Source organism: Camelus bactrianus, chromosome 16 (assembly GCF_048773025.1).
Source record: "Camelus bactrianus isolate YW-2024 breed Bactrian camel chromosome 16, ASM4877302v1, whole genome shotgun sequence".
NCBI classification, from domain to species: domain Eukaryota; kingdom Metazoa; phylum Chordata; class Mammalia; order Artiodactyla; family Camelidae; genus Camelus; species Camelus bactrianus.
The window spans coordinates 50047490-50064745 of record NC_133554.1 but is presented as its reverse complement, the minus strand read 5'-3'; the positions used below and the strand labels follow the sequence as shown (position 1 = coordinate 50064745).

The window sequence follows — 17256 nt, the reverse complement described above, 5'->3', positions numbered from 1 at the left end:
ACTCAGCTATAGGGTTTTCCGATCATATACGTGGCTAACAACCACTTAGCCATGTGTATATGAAATAGACCATGCATCCATCTGTTCCAGCAAGATACTGACTTACCTTCTCACAATTTACCTACCTCACATGTGTGCTAAGGAAATTTAAATGTCTTTTAGTAAAGGTGTGTAGGAAGCTTAATTGTTAAAGCAAAAATTTTAGTAACCCATCAAGTAGCAATTAATTTTGGAATATATGCTATGCCTTTTAATTAGCCTCCTATAGGACTGTGAAGACCTTTTCAATTTTCTGATTTCTGAGGGAGGATAATTGAGCAATATTTGAGCAAATTGCCGTGGGCTTCCATCTTTAAAACCATCCTGTTTAGCCAGGCTGAGTCTGATAGTACCAACCAGCTCGGTTGACCTTGTGCTTATGGGCTCAAATCTTAACTATAGCATCTCCAAGCAACTCATTTTATATTCTGCTTAACCTCACCTACCCGTTGCTCAAGGAACAGCTTTCTGTAATTTCAGACCTTGCTTCTCTCCTACCCAAACTCAATGGATTTGCCACTGGGTACCGAACCCACCCAGCACGCAGGGTGTTCTGGAGAGATTCTGACAATACGCTTCCATGGTTAGGACGCGTTTCTCTGACATGCAGGCTGAAGAGGACCGGGCTCTGGTTATGAATTTTTTTCAGTAATGTTCCTAATCAAACAGCAAGGTGAATCATCAGAGTAACACAAGGACTGCTTTCAAGACAGTTTGTGAATCTTCTTTCCTTAAAGGTAGCCAAGATACAAACGTTGTGTTAACTAAGGGCACACATTTCCCTTGGAGATTTCACTCCCCCTCCTAGCATTTCATCTCGACTGTTGAGTCCTCAGCCAGCATTTATCTAGTCTCGTGGTGTACCTAAAAGGATAACTTGCCACTGTGCCTGTAAAACAGCCAATACGATTCTCAAGTCAAGCTGTCACATTCAAAATAATTAAAGATCAGTTAGGAAATGGAATGTTTCAGCTGTGAATTCTCATTATGTATTATTTAGCATCGGAATAAATTTTTAGAATCACAAAGTAAGAAAATGAAAAATGTTAATCTTACTACTTTTCAGCTGTATGGTATTAGCAATTCATTTACCTTCTTTGAATCACTTTCCTTTTCTACAAACGTGGGTATAAAGCCAAAAGTCAAGCTTCAAAACTGGGTGGATACATTTGGGACACTCAAAAGGGGTCCAAGGCAGGGTTATATATAATCCTTTTAATGTTTTTTAAGATGTACTCCAGAAAATGTATTTTGAATTTGTTCACTCAGTTCATTGTATTCTTTGCATTTTCAGGAGGAACAGAATAATCCGCTGGAGTTCCTGGGCTACGCCCCGTTCTGGTTGACCTTGTCGTCCTGCTGTGCCCCTTACATCGCCATGAGCAGCATTGATGATTACAAGGTAACAGGGGGTGACTGAAACTGCCACTGCTTTGTGTGATTAATAGTTGAAGGTAATGTAATTACAGGATTTCTCATGAGGCTCTACGTGTCCTTCACTGAGCAGCCAATCCAGCCATGAATCCTAAATTATACAAATAAAAGGAAGTTTCACAAATGGAAATGGAAATGTATAGGTAAATAAGTAAATTACAGAGATTGAATCTAAAATTCATGTGGCTATGCAAAGAATCCAGGATAGTCAAAATCACTTTGAAAAAGGAAAACGAAGTTGGAAGAAAAATATTCACAATACACGCATGTCTAACAAAAGATCTGTTTCAAGAATGTAAGGAACTCTTACACCTCAGTAGCAGGAGATAGCCCAATTGAAGGTGGGCAAAATATTTGAGCAGATACTTCACTGGAGATGTACAGAAGGAAAATCCTCTTGTGAAAAGTTGGCTAATACTATGCGTACATCAGGAAAATGACCCCAGTGAGCTATGTCTATATAGCAAGTAAAATGAATAATGTTAAAATGACTGACAATGTGAAGAGTTTGTGAGGATGTAGGGAAACTGGAACCCTCATGCATTGCTGGTGGGAGTGTAAATTGCACAATCACTTTGCAAAACAATTTGGCTCTTTCTTATAAAGTTAAAAACACATTTATTGTATGACCCAGCAATTCCTCTCCTAAATATTTACCCAAGAGAAAAGAAAACATCTTTCCCCATACGGAATTGTGCATTAATGTTCTAAGAACTCAAGTGTCCATTAAGCTGTGAATTGATGAATTCTGGAATAGCCATACAATGGAATATTACTCAGCAATACAAAATGGAGAATAACTAATAAACACATTAGCATGAAAGAGACTCATAACCATTACACTGAGGGAATGAAGACAGACACAAAAGAGTAAATACCAAGTGATTTCATTTATAGGAAATTCTCAGAAAAGTAAAAGTAATCCATAGGAACAGAAAGCAGACCTGCGGTCTCTTATAACCAAGGATAAATGCTATTGACTGCAAAACAGCACAGGAAATTTTGGGGGGTGCTGGAAATGTTCTGCACCTTAATTATGATTGTGGCACAGGAATACCTGCGTGCGTCAATCCTCATGCAACTGTCTACTTCATATGGGTACTTTTTTTTGTTTGACAATTACATTTCGAGGAAGTTAAGTAAAAAGAGATTGTTGAAAGAAAAGGAAGTGACATTTTTAAAACCCGAGAATTTGGAGAGATGAAAGAAAAATTCCAACATTTAACTGACAGTCTTATTTATAAATTTTCATTCACGGGCACTCTTTTATTCATCCAAATGAATCTTTAACGTGTCTATAAATTATCAGAGAACCTTGTTAGAATGAAAATTCTGACTCAGCCGTTCTGCAGTGAGACAGTGGTACTCATAGGGCGGTAAATTTCTAAGACTGATCAGCCCAACTCACATTAGCCTTACCCACAAATTTCAATAGGATAGCCTTTCATGGCTCCATTTTTGTAGCTTTATTACCCCAAATCTGTGAAACCTTGCACAAGCATCTCTGTTTATTCAGCACCATCTTCATTTGTTTCACTTCCCCCTTCTCCGAAGTAATTCTCTTGCCCATGGGAAGAGAGCACTGTCCATGTAATGTTTTATTTGTAGTGTGGAGCCTCCAGGAATCTCGGTAATTTCCGTTTGCCTTCCCGATGTAACTGTCAGCGATGCTAGTGTTAGCATAATCCAGACTTAAAAACTTCTCCCATAGGAAACATGAATACTTTCTTTCTTTGGCCTGTGTGATGCCACAATTTCACCACGATTCTCCCAACACTTCAGCAACTCTCTCCGTCTCCTTTGAGGTTTCTTATTCCTCCAAGTCGCCTCTCAACCCTCAGCTCTCTTTTCGTGTTAGATGTCACTCTCTCCTAGGCAAGCTTGTCAAAGCTTTGGGCTTTAAATCCTCTCTCCCTACTGGTCACTCACGGATTTGACTCTAGCCCAGGTCTCTGATTTCTAATTTCACCTCCCAGGCTGATCCAAATTGCTTTCTCTGCATTTCCTCTGCAAGACTCTCGCATGCCATGCCTCCTGAACTGAATTTACAGTATTCTTACACATGCTCCCCCTTGAATATTTTCTGACCCCACAAATGGGGCACTGTGCCCTCGGTTGTCCTGGTGGGAACCTAAAACCTTTCTTCAGTCTTTCATTCATAGCTTCACCCACATACATGTCCAGTCAATCACCAAATCCTTATCAGTTTTACTACCTGAATGGGCCTGTGCTGGGAGATGCTGATTTGAATCCCTAGGTCAGATTACATCTCAGGCAGGAGCATCATTTGGTTAATCAGAGCCCATCAACAGATGAATTTAAATATGTTTTAAAGAACATATCTATATATTCAAAGTGATCAGAATGATTTAATGTATAATTTGGGCCCAAAACCGCATGACTGATTAAGTAGTTTTGAACGTAATTTAGTATGTTTACTCAGAGAATGACAAGAAATACAAAACGCATTTATATTTTTAAGTGTATTTGTGCTTACGTACATATACATAAATATTTGGGTGGGTATTAAATATTTGGATATGTGGTATGGTAAAACGAAGGCATCATTTACTTAGATTGAAAGGATAAAGCAATTATATATATTCATAATTTATAAATTTTAACAAAAATAATTTATAAAGTATATTTAATATATTATATTTTTATGATATATACTATAGATATATATATTCTATAACATGTATATATAGTCTGTAATAGAGAGGAAAAGAGAGAGAGAGAGAGCGCTTCATATTGGGCCAAAGCAGAATCATTCTGATGGGAAGTCAGCTGCTTAGATCAGGCATCCCACCCCACTCCCTAGGCCTCATAAGTCATTAATCACTGTTCTGTTTACTGCAGTGTTAATCCCTTGATTATTCTGAGGTCTTTATCTCTACAGGTGTGTGATGAATGTCGTTCTTAATTAAAGCAGCAAACTGACCATTTATGTTTCGAACTATTCCTAATCCTTAGTCCGGGTAACATTCGTAGCCATGATACAGAATTATTACATACACAGAATTTATTTGAATATTTCCTTATGTAATCCACATCCTTAAACCTCACATTGAAATACCCCTTTGTGTCTTCGCTGTCTCCTCCTCAGAACAAGGTTCGGTCCCAGCTGCGGACGTCGGGGCTCTTCCCTTCCGCGTACTGGTTTGGGCAGGCGCTGGTGGATGTCCCAGTGTACTGCCTCATCTTCCTGTTTATGTACTTAATGGACCATGGTTTAAACATCCAAGACTCTATATTTAAAACGGTAGATCGGATCATACAAGTAAGTGACAGTATTCACAAAACAAATCTCATGGGGTGATTTACTTGGAAAATCTGAAGATGCAAATAGTTTCCATTGATATTCACCTTGTAATAAATGTAGAACCCTGTGTTGTGATGTGTTTTAGATCCTAAATGTTGCCCTAGATTGCTTTGTCTTTAACTAAACCTAACATTCCTGTTGGTTTCAGATCCCGTGTGCTATTGGTTACGCCACGTCACTTACCTTTTTGATGTATGTGATTTCGTTCACTTTTCGCAAGGGGAGAAAAAATAGTGGCATTTGGTCCTTTTGCTTCTACATTGTAAGTTTGTTTCTTGGGAACATTTATTTTATATATTGAATATACAATTCTGAGCTAATACTGTAAAATTTGCCCTTGACAGAATGATAAATTAATATTACAGTCTAAAATATTTTAAGTTAGACTTATACATGGACACTTTTGAAAATCTGCATCTTTTTCTCCTCCTATTCTTACCCTTGCAGTTCTTTAAATGTAGCCCAGTGTTTCCAGAATCATAAAATATTTATTAGAAGGACACATGGAAACCATCTATATCTATCTTTCTTTCTGTCTTTCTCTCTTTCTTTCTGTCTCTCTTTCTTTCTTTCTTCCTTCCTTCCGTCCCTCCTTTTCTTCCTTCCTTCCTTTCTTTCTCTCTTTCTTTCTTTCTCTCTTTCTTTTTTTTCTTTCTTTCTTTCGAAAAGGAAATAAACTCAAAGACCTCTACAGAGTTATACAAGATTACAAATCCTGTTACTAGCAAAGTGAAGCTAGAAACTACTTCTCCAAACTACTGAGAATTGTTTCCACAAAGCAATGCTGATTTTATCTAAATTAGAAGGGAAATATGTATAATTTATGATTATAATCTGTTATAACTTCCTGTCACTTCAAAATGCCAAAAAGTAAATTATTAATTCAACAAACATTTGGTGGCTTCCATGTGTCACAAACTATGACTGACAATGGAGGAAAATATAAATGTTTCAACCTTGAAAGGCAGAGCCCAGAAGGTAAACAGATTACTTATTAAAACAGAGTGATACAGAAAAGATTGTTGGGGTATCCTCCATCTTTAAAAAGTCTGTTATAAAATTGAGTGATAAAGCAGTGTATGAAAGGCAGAGAAGGGAGAGATTCATTTATGAAAATGAAAAAAGAGATTTCCTTTAGGAAGTGAAACCTGCAAAAGAGTAAGATTTCAAAAGCCAGAGAAGAAAGATGATGATGCAAATAGGAAATAATGGATGAATGGAGATAATGGGTGAACAGAAATGAAGAGGGGAAAAAATCCAGGCTTATTTTTAGGAACTAATGATAATCTGGCATGGACATGGATGGAAAACAAGGTCTGCTTTTGGTAAAAAATAAAGGATGTTTGACACCATGCTGGCCTTCAGCAATGTGCTCAACAAGTTATTCTACTGGATGTGGGGAGCCATGAAGCTTATGGTAAAGAAAAGAAATATGCTCAGAGGCACACTTCTAGGAAGAATATTCTGCAAGCAACAAAGATTACGGCTTGTAATACAGAGAAATTACAAGTGCAACTTTTAGGAAGTCATTTCAGTGGCTTAAAAGTCTGAGAGCTTCAGGTACACCTAGAACTTTCTCTTAGTCCTGAATTTTGTATTTCAGTACTTCTACTTAAACTACTCCGGGTTGTTAAATGCTTCTATTTCTCCGTTGGTATGGTTAACAAAAATCCTCCTTCATTGCTGGCTGTTGTCGCTTTATTCCTATTATATATCATTTTCAATTTTTCACTATGATTATTGCTTATCTAATATTCTGAATTCTATGTCAAAAAAATATATATGCCAAGTTTTTCCCCTTCTATAATTAGAATATTCTCTGTATCAGATCCCTAGGTTATTCTATCCAGTGATGTCTACTACAGGCCATAGGAATTTGGCTAAGTCACTAAGGGAAAATGTCAGTGAAGATATGCTAATTTCCACTTGGTTTTTGAGGCTGGAGTTGAAACTGGAAATATCTCCAAGGTGACCATCTCCGCTGAACATAAATGGAAATTCAGAGGGGTTAACATGCATGCCTGCATTTTCTCTAGGTCACCATCTTGGCTGTGATTGGATTTCTGCTGGATAACTCTGGGCACGGTGTTCTGTATGCCGTCACCTTTTTAATACCGCCCGCCACATTAATTGGCTGTGAGTTCTTATCTTTCCACGTAAGTAGCGCCACCATCTGTCCCCGTGCTCTGGAACCCGCGACCAGTGGTGAAAGCTTTGCTTAGGCCTGGGGCTCTACAGCAGGTTGAAGGCACGTGGCTTATGAAGACTTCTGCTTCGTGGATGCTTGTTGAATTTCTCCCCGATAGGAATCTGTGCTCAGCTCAGCCGAAATAGAAAACGTGGCTTTGGGGTTTAGGTGTAGGGAGGCGGGGCCGTGGGTGGTGAGAAGCAGAGCAGCCCTTACACTCATTCTGGGCCTTGCCGCCCCCTGGGCTCGCTCAGCTTTAGAAAAAGGCCGATGAAACGCCCCTAATCTTCGGGCTTCCAGGATTCCAGAGAAGCGCTCAGTATGAAGAAAAGCCCTTTTCTTCCCAGCTGACTGATACCTATATTTCTACAAAAGGAAGGAGGGTACAATGCATGGGTGCAGAGGCATCCACGGGAAGGGAGAAAGGAAGAAGGGATCCTATGAAAGTAATAATGGGCACAGGAAGATGTGTGAAGCCCTGGGCGACAAGGGCGAACCCTGTCTCCCTCTTACTACGTGGGGAGGCTAGCACAGATCCTCACAGCGCTCCCACAGGGGATGAATAATGGCTAAAATCGATTGCTTCATGTAAATAAATAAATAAAAATTTACAAGAAATGTATTAATTTAAAATATAATAAATTAATTAATGTGTCATTAAATTTATTTAAATAAATAAAAGCACAGGGTCTCGTAGACCTCGGGAGGAAAGATGATACCCCCTCGCTGTGCAGCTTGGAATGGACCCTTGTCTGATACTCGTGGTGAAATCAGGGGACCTGTTGGTAGGGCCAATCTGTGGACCCGTTCACATTCATGTGGATAAAATTCATGAAACAAGATAACTGCCTGTTGAACCACTGTCTTTCCTTTTGCAGCTTTTCACATTTTATATCTCTGATGAAGAACCAGGAAGTATAGAGGCATTCTTGGTGTTCCTAATTGTAAGAACACACTCTTCTTTAACAAAAATTGTGTCTTTTCACTATACTCAACCATTTTAATTCCTGTACACACTGTGAAGCTTTTTATTCAGGTGAATGCATAGCTCTCTATAGCCCGTGGGGATATTTATAAAATATGGAAAATGTTTTTGTAAAGGTCAGTTGATCAGATAATATGCTTCCCAATTTTAAGAACAGTGTGTAACTATTGTGGAGAATGGCATAAAGTATGTATCACATGATTATATTTGCTTCCAATGTTTCTGTAAACAGGATTTGACAATGAATTTGATAGCTTCATAATTTGACAAGTAGATTATTGGAAATTTGTAATGATTTTGCCAAATATATCATTGTAGACGTCCAATTATTCCTACTTCACTTTTGACCTTAGACAGTTTTCTTTTAGTGTTTCTAACTATGTGTCTCTCTCTTTGTTCCTAGCCTTTCCTTCATTTTATCATCTTTCTTTTTATTCTTCGATGTCTGGAATGGAAGTTTGGAAAGAGATCAATGAGAAAGGATCCCTTCTTTAGGTTGGGAGAAATCAGATTAGATTCTGTTTTTATCCCAGTGATCGATATTTTAAAATATTTTTTCACACATAAACTAATCCATTAACAGAGAGGTACCATGTGCTTTAGGATAGGCTGGGGTAGGAACCATATGTTGATATTAATAGCAGAGATCTAGGTACCTAAATCAAAGAAGATTACAGATAGTGGAGGAAACAGACCTGAAGCACTGACTGTTAAGGGCTCTGTCTGACACCGTGCGCAGTGCAGCACCAGGGAGAGGTACATGCAGCCAGCTCAGTTTAAAGAGCAGTCAGCGTGAACACACTGACAGTCGAAGAGGCGTTGCTAATCCAGGAGGGAAGAATAGCATGATGAAAAGGCCAAAGCCGGCAGTGACTGTGCTTCTGTCCTGTGGTGGTGAGAAACCCAACTGGGAGATCATAGACTTTCAGTTTTTAATGGGACTTAAAAGCGGAGACTCTTTTTCTTTTTTTGCACCATGCAAGGATGAAACCATAAGCATCTTACTTCTGCATGTCCCATAGCACATCAGTTTTAAATTTACAGATAGTTGCATGACCTCCAAGATGAAAGAAGACCATTAGGAAGTCTTCTAAGGTCCTTATGGGGGATAAGGCCAAGGGAAGAGAAGGTAGAACGAGTTATGTTATAGGTATCAGGGACCAGACAGAATGGAAGAGAGAGTGAGTGTGACCCATATTTCAAATAAATGGCCAGGCTTAATAGGAGCGCAAGTGTCTAACTTGTGTTTCTGAGACCATCTTGATTTCAAATATTCTGGGCCCATTCTCCCCACAAAAATATACTAATGCCAACATGTTGGGGTTAAAGCTAGGGTGCCCCCCCCAAATTACTTCACTAAGCTATGAAATAAAGACTCTTGGTCAGATAATAGCTACTAAGTTACCCATTGATTTTGAAAAGAAAATAATGTCTCTGTAGGTAAGTTGAACAAAAGATACATAAGTGATGGTCACTAAATAAAGCAAAACCATTTACCGAAGAAGGAGGTTGGGAAGGGAGGAGGGTTCGCTGCAATGATGGTTTTTAATCACTCAATCTACTCAAGTGTGAGATTTAAAGGATGCAGTTTTTCTTGACACAAAGACAAAAATGCAAAGTCAATGATCAATGGATGGCTTTGACTCTAGAATTTCACCAAGAAGCTGCGATGCGTGTCCAAATCCAGAAGAGCCAGAAGGGGAAGATGAGGATGTGCAGCTGGAAAGAGTGAGAACAGCAGTTGCTCTGAACTCCACAGACTCGGACGAGGTAAAACACACGAGGAAGCTACTGCCTCAGTTAACACCAACGTTGGTCAGTTAAAGTGGCCGGTCCACAAGTCTAATTCTCAAACGTTTCTGAGTTTCTCTAATCCATACAAATGAGGATCACTACTTTATTTTAATAGGTAGCTGCCCTTTTGACAACAAAAGGAGCAGACAAAAAGTCATGTTAGTTCTCTTGGTCTGTTAAAATAAATAGAAGGAAGGAAGAAAAAAAAGTGAGGTGCCATTGAAATTGCAAAAGCCAAGAAAAGACTTGTGAATTTTAGAAACTGAACAAAGTGACCACTGCTCTTGGAGAAAGTGCACTGTTCAAAGTTCAGGGCAAAGTCTGGTCCACAGCACGTGGAGGATGATCTGGTGCTTCTCCCAGTCTCTTTGCTCCTGTTCTGAGAGACGGGCCAGCCGCACAAAACAGTGTGCTCCTGAGTAACTGCCTTTATAGGAGAGGAAAACGACGGTCTCTTCTCTCCAGCAAGAAGTGCTTGGATGGGAGTGGCCAATAAACACGTCGCCCAGTAGAGGTCTTCTTTGATGCCCGGTGTGTGCAGTGAGGGGGCAGCCTCGTGGGAGGACAGAGCATTCTCAAAGTTATTGGAGAGAATTAAGGTCTGATGACATGATGTAACTGTCTTTTACAGAAACCTGTCATTATCGCCAGCTGTCTACGCAAGGAGTATGCAGGGAAGAGGAAACACTGCTTTGTCAAGAGGAAGAAGAAGACAGCCACAAGAAACATCTCTTTCTGTGTTAGGAAAGGTTAGACACAGTGGCTCAGGGCCCTCCCAGAGCTTCATGGGTCCTGATGAGCATCTTCTGGGCACCACCTCTTGGTTCGCACACAGGCCCATCGGCAGGGTGACCATGACAGCTCCTTTTACATGTTTCATTTCTCAGTTAAATTAATTAACTCACCCCACCCACCCCAGATAGGGACCTAGTCGCATCTACATGGAAGCCATCAGCGTTGCATTAAAATGAACCACTGAAACCATGACATTTCTATTTAATGAACACGATTGATTTCCTGATGTTCATTACTTTTCACACGAGAACTAACTGGGGATGTGCCAGCACATTCTGAAGGCTTGACCGGCAAGGTGAGGTGGCCTCGCTTTGTGTCATTATCACACGGGGCTTAGGACCACAGGAAACAGTCTGACGCATCTGGCTTCCAGGAGTGGCTTTTCCACTTCCCATCAGCGTGACTTTAGGCAACTAACCTCATCCTTAGAAGCTTCTGTCCCCCAGTACGTAAGAAAGGATCATGATAACAACCTCTCAGGGGGGTTGTGACAATTACATGAGATTCTGTATACAAAGCACATAGCATAACGCTTGTCACATAGCAAGACTTCAGACTAGGCTTTATTCTCAATTTTACTATTAAAATTAATTAATATTAAATGTAACTATTTTTTTTTCAGGTGAGGTTTTAGGATTATTGGGACACAACGGAGCTGGTAAAAGTACATCCATTAAGGTGATAACTGGAGACACAAAGCCAACTGCTGGACAGGTAGGTGAATTATGTGCAAAATATATTATATAGTGGTACGCAAAATACATTTGCCAGATGTCCAAACTTTTTACACAGCAAAATGCCATTCGGTCATTAGTGATTAACGTGGCAGAATAATACATTCACAAATGAACACATTAAAGCAGGCAAAAAAGTAATCACTAAAAGGAGATAATTTTCATGCCTTCATAGGCATTTAGAGGGAATGTCCAGTATGAGATCAGAACTCAATATCAGGTTTCACACAGAGTCTATTTATATACCATAAATGCATGGATTTACACCTTCAATGAGCATTGTCTGCCCAGCACATCATGCTTTAATCTTGAATTTTAAAGTTAAAAAAAAAAAAAACCTTATTAAGCAATTATATTCTTTGTCCTTCACAAAGTGTTTGGCTACTGGCACATATATTTTTATACAAATATATTCTTCCTTGGGAGTGTTTTCAAGGAATGGCTCAACTTGAATTGTACATGCAATTTAAATTGTATAAGGTGACCAGACAAACTGAAAAAGAGTTCTCTTATCAAAGAGGGAGAAAACATAAAATATAGAGAAAGCGTTTTCCCCCAAATTCTATGGCCGAAGATAGGAAACCGTAAGACCTCTGGAAAACGTGTCCAGCGATGGCGGAGAGCAGACTCTAGCGCAGAGGTCTGTGGAACGACCGTGGAAGAGGGTTGGTGGTCGAGCTCCAAAGGGAGAAGACCCCAGGAACGTGACTGAAAAATATCCCACTAGAGAGAGGGGGGAAGACAGATGTTCACGGTCCCTCTGAAGCCGGGGGGAAAGCGGGGCCTCGTGAAGGGGGCTGCTGCTTCAGCTGGGCCTGCCCTCCAACGCAGTCCCCGCCAGGACCCTAACTCAGGATTTCACGTCTCATCAAGCATGGGCAAAAAGGAGGTAGCTGTGCAATGGGGTATCGGAATGAAATGTTCTAAAAGGTGAGATCTAAATTATAAAGCCAGTGACTTGGGTGTCATGAAATCAGCTTTAATCAGATCAGCTGGTGTGCGCTCTATAAACCAAGTCTTTCTCCTGCTTAAATCCTTTCAACAACCTCTCACTCCCTGTGATTGGAAGGAAATCTCCCCATCGAGAACTCAGGCGGCTGCAGGAACTGACTTCCAAGTCCCCCTGATCCGCCCTCCTCCCCTTCCTCACTCTGCTCCAGGCCCGCCTCCCTCTGCCTTGTGTCTGAGAACCATGGCTCTTCGTCCCTCCCCCGGGCTTGTCTCAGGTTTTTTTGCCCCAAATTCCTTTCCTCTGGGCTTTTCCATGGCAGGTGCCCTCTTGCTCTGCTGCTGAAATGGCCGCTCAGCAGGCAGGCTGTCTCTAATTCACTTCCCTGTTATTCTGCAACCCAGCCTCCAAATATTTCCATTTTTGTTATGATCTCTCTGTATTCTGTGTACTCATTTCTCTATTTGTTTATTGCCTGGTACGCTCCGTGGAATGAAAACTCCACCTTAACAGCATGCTGGCTATTCCATTTCTCACTGTATCCAAAGCAGGCAGCACGGCATTTGTCACACAGGCGGTTCTCAGAACACGTTTGACCGATGAGTGAAATTCAATGCGAGTAATTAAATCAGTATACTCCTTTCTGACAGTGATGGGTATAAATTGCTGGCCGTGATGGTCACACATCACATTTGTGAGACATTTGACTTTTCAGCTTAGATTAGGTTGTGCATACCGTTTTCATGTTTTCCTTCTCTGACAACCTTCCTCCAATGCAAAACGATTACAGATGATTAAATTCAGTCAGGACCTAGAGATGCTCTAGCTTTTGTAGGTGTGTAAGGAGAAAGATGCAGGAAGTGAAAACAAAGCCAGAGCACAGGCTCTGAGAGGGGACTTTCCTCTGCAGGTACTACTGAAAGGGACCAGTAGAGGGGACGCCCTGGGGTTCCTGGGCTACTGTCCCCAGGAGAACGCGCTGTGGCCCAGCCTGACGGTGCAGGAGCACCTGGAGGTGTTCGCCGCCGTGAAAGGGCTGAGGAAGGCGGACGCCCTGGCCGCCGTCACACGGTACACGGGGGAGACACACCTGTTCTCTCCTGAGGGGATGGGGAGACGGCTGGGAGGGCCGGCCTTCATGGAAGCTCAGGGCGGGGGCTCTGAATGCAGACCGAGGCCACACTGGGTAGATTTCCAACTGAAAACTGGTTTCCCAGATTTCAAAGTGTTATTTTTTCCCTCATATTAAATATGGAAAGAAAAAACTTACCATTGGTAGAATTTATCAACAATACTAATACTTAAGTATAAACTATTTACCATAGGGCAGCTATCTGGATATCCTGAAATGTGCCTACATTTTCTTTTTAAAAGAAAGGCTATTTTTTGGGGGGGGATCAGCCAGTGTGAGATGACTGGGTGTCATTTTCAGAGCCGCGTTTCTGAGCTCTGGTCCCCACGCTTGTCCCGCCTGGCCCTTCTCCCATCAACTTTCCTTGCTATCCAGAAGCCTGAAACACTCTGTCTCCTTCAGGTTGGTAGATGCGCTCAAGCTGCAGGAGCAGCTGAAGCTCCCCGTGAAGGCTTTATCCGAGGGAGTAAAGCGAAAGGTAGGAGCGGGGCTGGGTGCTCCTCTGCGCACCCCCAGGTCGGTGCCAGACGCGGTTCCTCCCGTTCCAGCTGTGCTTCGCGCTGAGCCTCCTGGGAAACCCGTCGGTGGTGCTTCTGGACGAGCCGTCCACGGGGATGGACCCCGAGGGGCAGCTGCAGATGTGGTAAGGGGCGCTCCCCGGTCACGGCCCGCGCAGAGGCCCTGCGGGAAATCTCTGAATTGTCTTACTCCTGTAAAAATTGTCCCTTAAACTGTTTTTCATGTGGACAAGGAAAAAACTCTTAGTAGCATTAGTAAAACCAGTACTCAGCACACGCACAAACAGAAAGGAAGGTCATTCCCCAATACTGCTTCCCACCCACTTCCCACCGAAGGGAAAATAAGCATTGCCAGGGCCCGAGTGCACTGAGCGAGCGTTACAGCCGCTGGACTGGCCTCTGGCTGCCGTGCACCTGTACCAGCCACACGGCGTCCAGCGCTTCCCCTGAGAACGGTCACTCTCGTCCGGTAGTAAAGACGGTGCAGGGGGCGGATTCTGCGTGTTGTCCTGTATGTTTTTGTGCCTTTATTTTCTTCCCAAGCTTACGACACCTCTGTCGTTGAATCCTGTGTCACGCTGTTCCCCTTATCACAGCCTTTTCACCAGTTACCCCCTGCTCAGCCTTCCTCTCCTGACACACCCTTGTCACAAGTACTGCCTCCTGCAGAGGCGCCTCTTCCAGTGCCCCCGGCTCCCTGCTCGCTCCTGGCTTGCCGGCCCCCATCCCACTCGCCCTCTCGGAGTCCTCCCCTGCTTACTCTTCTTCTGCTGCACATTCCCAGTCATGCTGCCCGCTTTGGATTAATGAGAAGACTTTCATGACTGCAAATATTCTCTTGCCAATTTAGGCAGGCGATCCGGGCCACCTTCAGAAACACAGAGAGGGGCGCCCTCCTGACCACCCATTACATGGCAGAGGCCGAGGCCATCTGTGACCGCGTGGCCATCATGGTGTCCGGAAGGCTGAGGTGGGTGCCCGTCCCAGCCCACGCTTGGTCCCCAGGGGCACAGCTGGAAGAGTCTGTGGACAGAGAGTGATCGCTGTGAACAGCTGGGGCTACTGCACCTGGGTCTAACCAGGGGGATCCTGAGACGACCCCAGCAGCAAGTGCAAAGTCTCGAACATGGCAGTCTATGTCTGTTTCTTCCTCCTCTTACCGCCAGGTGTATTGGTTCCATCCAGCACCTAAAGAACAAATATGGCAAGGACTACCTGCTGGAGATGAAGGTGAAGACCCCCACTCAAGAGGAGACCCTCCACAGTGAAATTCTAAGGCTTTTCCCCCAAGCTGCACGGCAGGAAAGGTAACGGTGGTTGCCAGTTTTGATCCGACACCAAATGTCCCCTTTTCCCTGTCAGTTCATTGATCTGTAGTTATTTGAATCCACCGTTAGCCTGAAAGGAAACCTAAAAGAAAGAAATGATCTGTTGGATATGCTGCAGGAAGTAGACTAGAGAAGACAGAGCTGATGTGAAAGCTGATGTACCCTGTGTTGTGGTCCTACTGTGCGCCAGGCACTGCCCTGGTCTTGTGTCATCGCATTTAATCCACACCAAGACTTTCCAAAGTAGACACTGTTATTCCAGTGAAAAGTGAAATTTCACAAAAAAGCATTGCGAGACCCTAGCTTTTACAAGAACCCTAACAAATGGAATGGATTATTTTTAAGACTAGGAGGTTGATAGACAGGTTAGATCACATGAGAGAGCTAACAAGTGGCAGAGGTAAGATGTAAAGCTGATTATTTTATTTCCAGTCTATTAACATTTCCAGTTTTATATAAGGTCTGGTAATAGCACAATTCTCGTGAAAGCAATGCAGTAAAAATCAAAGACTACCTTTGGGTTTTTTTTTAAATTGAAGTATGTTCAGTTTACAACAACGTGTTAATTTCTGAGGTACAGCATAATGTTTCAGCCATACATATCCATACGTAGGGTCATTTTTAACACCTAGAATTCACTGCAGAAGACAGGTGATTTGGGAGTTGGGGGAGAAAACAGTAAAGAGAAATAAGACATAATGACAAGGTGTAAAAATATATTTCTACAGTGGAGTATAAATATCAAAGCAGTGCTGTGACACAATGTGCAGCCCATAACTGAACAGAAATATTTTAAATATTTCATAAAGGTACAGGGGCAGGGAATGAACGAGATGGATGAGAACTGTAGCCCCGTAAATACACAAAGTAGTATCTTATGAAATTAAATCTAAATCTCCCTGATTTTCAAATGACAGGAAGATAAACATCTCTCTGAGAAACACATTATGTTTTAAAATTTGTTTTGCTGAACATTATTTGGTGCTGAACTCCTGGAGATTTGTAGTCTCCTAACCAGAGGCTCAGTTATACCATCCTAAGTTAGGAAAGCAGTGTGCGTAAGACGGGGGGAGGTGGGAGAGGAGGCATGAATTCTCTGGAGGGTAGACCTAGATTTCCTCCCGAGTCATGGCAGTGCCTGGATGGAAGATGAAGTCAAGCAGCAAGTGTTCAACTTAGAAAAGTAGGTGGAGGGTGATTTTGGCAAACTTCGACATTTCATTTGCACTTGGACCTGTTGGTCTCCATCCAAAGAGACAAGGACCCTAAATGATCTGAGTCTTACTCTCCTGTCTCCCAGCTCTCCTTGTAATCTGCCTCTTTTTTATTACTATGGAGTCACCCTCATTCATTCATTCATTCATTCATTCATTCCCCCACACCAGAGTGATGGCTGCTGTTGGTTTCCACCCGCCACAGGGGCATGAGCCTCACTCTCCCGTCCTCTCCTCCCAGGTTCCCGTCTCTGATGGCCTATAAGTTGCCAGTGGAAGATGTACGACCTCTAGCCCAAGCTTTCTTCAAATTAGAGAAGGGTAAGAGCTATACGCTTTGAAATAAGATCCTGGAAAGCAGATCATTCCAAATCATAAAATAATTTATCAGCACGACAGAAAGTGGGATGTGATGTGATGTGTTCAATGTAACAGTTAAGCTCTCAAACTGAATTTTAGATCGGGGGGAGGGGGAGCCTGTGTGTGTGTCTGAGGGTTAATGGAGTGATTTTTACCTTTGCTTTGTGGGTGTTCCCACGTGTTTTTGTATATATATAAAATGATACAACCCAAGTCAAAACTGAGTTATATGTGCATTTAAGGAGAATGCCTCCTTTTGTGGCATTGATGCATATATATATTTAAAATTAAATTTTTTGTGGATTTGCATATTATTTTATTGCCTTAGGCTGTATAGTGAGAAACTGACCTCTTTTCTGGTCATTAAGATGGTCTTGCATCTGTCGCACTTTAAAGCTGACCACACTGCACCTGTCGCCACCAGGGTCACGCTTCCCTCGCCATCTGAGTCCGTTAGCTCT

General features: G+C 42.2%; 1 protein-coding gene across 2 annotated transcripts in view; it reads left to right on the top strand.

The window, feature by feature from the left end:
• The window catches only part of LOC105063926 (ABC-type organic anion transporter ABCA8), a 67189-nt gene that overhangs the window by 47912 nt on the left and 2021 nt on the right, over positions 1-17256 (top strand). For both annotated transcript variants that reach the window (XM_074343559.1, XM_010948627.3), the window contains 15 exons: positions 1334-1441; positions 4583-4756; positions 4947-5060; positions 6835-6954; positions 7865-7930; positions 8375-8466; positions 9621-9741; positions 10397-10514; positions 11183-11274; positions 13154-13314; positions 13778-13853; positions 13924-14018; positions 14744-14863; positions 15060-15200; positions 16677-16756. In XM_074343559.1, the coding sequence (XP_074199660.1) occupies positions 1334-1441; positions 4583-4756; positions 4947-5060; positions 6835-6954; positions 7865-7930; positions 8375-8466; positions 9621-9741; positions 10397-10514; positions 11183-11274; positions 13154-13314; positions 13778-13853; positions 13924-14018; positions 14744-14863; positions 15060-15200; positions 16677-16756 (1678 nt within the window). The remainder of the gene's footprint in view (positions 1-1333; positions 1442-4582; positions 4757-4946; positions 5061-6834; positions 6955-7864; positions 7931-8374; positions 8467-9620; positions 9742-10396; positions 10515-11182; positions 11275-13153; positions 13315-13777; positions 13854-13923; positions 14019-14743; positions 14864-15059; positions 15201-16676; positions 16757-17256) is intronic.